This window comes from Myotis davidii, unplaced genomic scaffold (assembly GCF_000327345.1).
Source record: "Myotis davidii unplaced genomic scaffold, ASM32734v1 scaffold555, whole genome shotgun sequence".
Lineage (NCBI taxonomy): Eukaryota > Metazoa > Chordata > Mammalia > Chiroptera > Vespertilionidae > Myotis > Myotis davidii.
The window spans coordinates 40,559-43,557 of NW_006286315.1; the positions used below are offsets into that span (position 1 = coordinate 40,559).

General features: G+C 58.0%; 1 protein-coding gene across 1 annotated transcript in view; it reads right to left on the reverse strand.

Moving 5' to 3' along the window:
• Window positions 1–2,155, reverse strand: part of PRSS27 (protease, serine 27) — a 9,379-nt gene extending 7,224 nt beyond the window's left edge. Inside the window, exon 1 of the mRNA XM_015560102.1 lies at window positions 2,009–2,155. Within this exon, the coding sequence (XP_015415588.1) occupies window positions 2,009–2,063 (55 nt within the window). The 5' untranslated portion in view covers window positions 2,064–2,155. The remainder of the gene's footprint in view (window positions 1–2,008) is intronic.
• Window positions 2,156–2,999: the final 844 nt, after the last annotated feature.

Sequence of the window (2,999 nt, forward strand, 5' to 3'; positions counted from 1 at the left end):
TTCTGGGCCTTACTCTCCGGAAATTCTTTTTCTTTGTTATGGGGTGGGGCCACCACATTAGTAACAAAGAAACAGAATTTCTGGAGGATGAGGCCCAGAAATCAGGATTTTAAAAAGATGCCCAGGTGATTCTAATGTGCAGCCAAGGTTGAGAACCACTGCTCTAAGGCCTGAAGCTTCTGCTTGCACATGATGCTCCAGTTCACTACTACCACGCCCCCAGCCCCATCTACTCACCAGCACTAATGTACTTACAGGCTTGTTTCCTCCCTGGGGGAATTTTTCAGGGCTTTGTCCTGGTTCTCTCCATAGCCACCCCCCTTCCCATCCATGCAGATGGATCCAGGGTCCACTCCCAGGATCAAGTGTGCATGCGGGTGGCCTGGCAGGACCCCTTTGAGGCTTTGCAGACTTCCTCACCCCAACCTAATGCAACTCTGCTTCTCATTCCCACTGAGTCCTCTGGCTTCTGAAGGTTTGCTCACAACACATCCCTTCCTGGAGGCCCTTTACTTCTGGCCTCTATAGCTCCAAATCCTACAGGTCCTAATCCAGATTGAGGCATAGAAGCAATGCCACCTCCTCTGGGCGGCTCTCTTGCTTGCACTGGCATTTGGGAAGCCTGGTTCCCTCTCCTGAACTCTCAGTCTTCTCTCCAGGCCTCACAGAGCTCTGCCCACCTTGCTCACCTGGAGGTAGACTTGCTCACCTCACCTATTGGCCCAGGAGCTCCTTGAAGGCTCACATCCAGGGGCTTGAGCCCAGGGAATATAGGGGGACAGGAGAGTGGCTACGGAGGCTGGGCTAACCAGGAAGGGGTGGAGACCTGGGCTCTGCAGGGTAGGGGTCCTATCAGGGGCTGGGTAAGCCGGCCATGGAGTCAGGCCCCTGGTCCGGGTCCAGGGCCCCCATGCTCCTGCAGCTGGTGGGGGCTTGGCTGGTGGGGATGGCAGCTCCAGGAGGAAGGGCTAGAGGTGGGGGTGAGGAGGGTGTTGAAGAAGTCAGGTCTCTGGTCCCAGCTGTTTGTGAGTCAAATGCAGGCCTCCGTTTCTACTGGCATTGACCTTGATTACTCAACCCGTCAAGAGCCATCACTGTGTTAACACCGCCTGACAGAGTTGGGCTCCCTCAAAGAATATTGTTATTCTTATGCCAGGAGGCCAGAAGTGGAGGCCTGGAGGGGGGTGGGGAATACTAACTAAATGCACTGCAGTTTATCAAACACAATGGGTCATTTTGCCCTATTAAGTGAAATACATGAAATTCAAGCTTATCAAGAATGACAGCGATATTTTGTGTTTGGACCAATGCAACAAATTTCCAGACAGGCTTGAGTCTTCAGACGACTGTCACTTTCACTCTCTCTGTGAGCCTGGTAAGTCACCACCAGGAAGGGCCTGGCAGGTGGGGTTCCCTGGCTGGCACCTGCTGACCCTAGCCCATACCCTTCCTCTCAAGGGGGAGTAGGAGCCTGCATCGCTGGCCCTCACTCTTCCCTGGCTCCCCACTGAATCCCCACCAGCTTCCTGGGGCTCCCAGGCTCAGGCGGCAGCTCCGCCCTTTGGGGGCCCAGCTGATGGCCCAGCTGATGGCCATTCAGGGATTTGGAACACAGGGGCCCTGAGTTCAGGTCCTGTATTCATGCAGCCTGTGTCTTCATATGCAGGATAGGGAGAGGCCAGATGAGAAGCAGCAGAGGCAACAAGCCCAGAGCTTGGCCAGTGAGTGCGGGACACAAGTGGGGGGAGGGGAGCAAAGGCCCTGCCCATGTCGCTGCCTCTTGGGCCTGTGCCTACACCCCCATCCGACCTTCCCCTCTTCACTGCCCCAGGTGGGACATCTGGACTTTCCCACCTGCCTGGGAGGCCCCACCATTAGAGCAGTAACGGGGCCATGTGCTGCAGCCCCAGGCCTGGCCAGGGAGTGGGGCTTAGCCAGAGCTCCAGGCAGGGCAGAGGAGACCCCTCTGGGAGGGGAGGAAAGACTTCCTGCAACACCCAGGACTCACCAAACCGAAGCAGCAGCAGCAGCAGGAGCAGGGCCACAGCTGGCGGCTGCCTCATGATCTCAGGCCTGGCTGGGGCGCCGGGTGGGGGACAGGAGTGGCGGGATCTCCGAGAGCACTAGTGTGAGGTACTGGCCTCCATGAAGTGGGGTTTTATGCTGGAGGTGAGTGTCAGCTTGCTATGCCACCCAACCTGTTGGCCCAGCCTGCCCAGCTCCTATTGGAGGGAAGGAGGCACTCCAGAACCCCAACTCCTCCATGACCTGGCCCTGAACCCCCTGAATCCCAAAAGGCCAAACCCCTCACCCTAACACCTTAGGGTCCTGGAGTAAGGGTGCACCTGTCTCATTTGGGCACTTGTGGCCTGGGTTTTCTGCCTGCCACCCTGAACTGACCACAGGTCTCACACAGGCAAGCTGACTGCAATCCACCCAGGAGAATTTCCCTGTGTCATTCAGCCATTTGTTCATTCATTCATATTTATTGAGCATCTACTATGTACCAGGCATCAGTGAGCCTGAGCCCAGGCGGGGGCTTACATTAATGTGTGTGGTGGTGGTGGTGGGGATGGGGGTTGGCAGGGAGAAGTCCAGGTCACCTGTACTTTTGCAACAAAGAAGAGCGGGGGAAGGAGTGCAGGTGTGGTTGGGGTGTCCCCACCTGATCCCAGTGCCTCTCACGGGCTCCCTGTCCCAGGAAACTGGGTCCCAGAAGCGCCCACCCAAAAGTGTTGTCCCAAACACACCCCAGGGTGGCCCCAGCTCGCATTCGTGGGGCTGCACCCTCCTCTCCAGACGACAGGGGACCGGGTGGGGGTGGTGGGGGAGGCTTCCTGGAACCCGCGGGTTCTGGCGGGCGGGTCGGAAGCTGGTTCCGGGAAGGCCGGGCCGCGGGATGACCTTCCCCTGCGTCCCTCCCTTAGGTGCGGCCGGCCAGCCAGGCTCCAGGACGTGTGGCCGAGGCGCAGGAAGCAGCGCCAGGAGGAAGTTTTGGG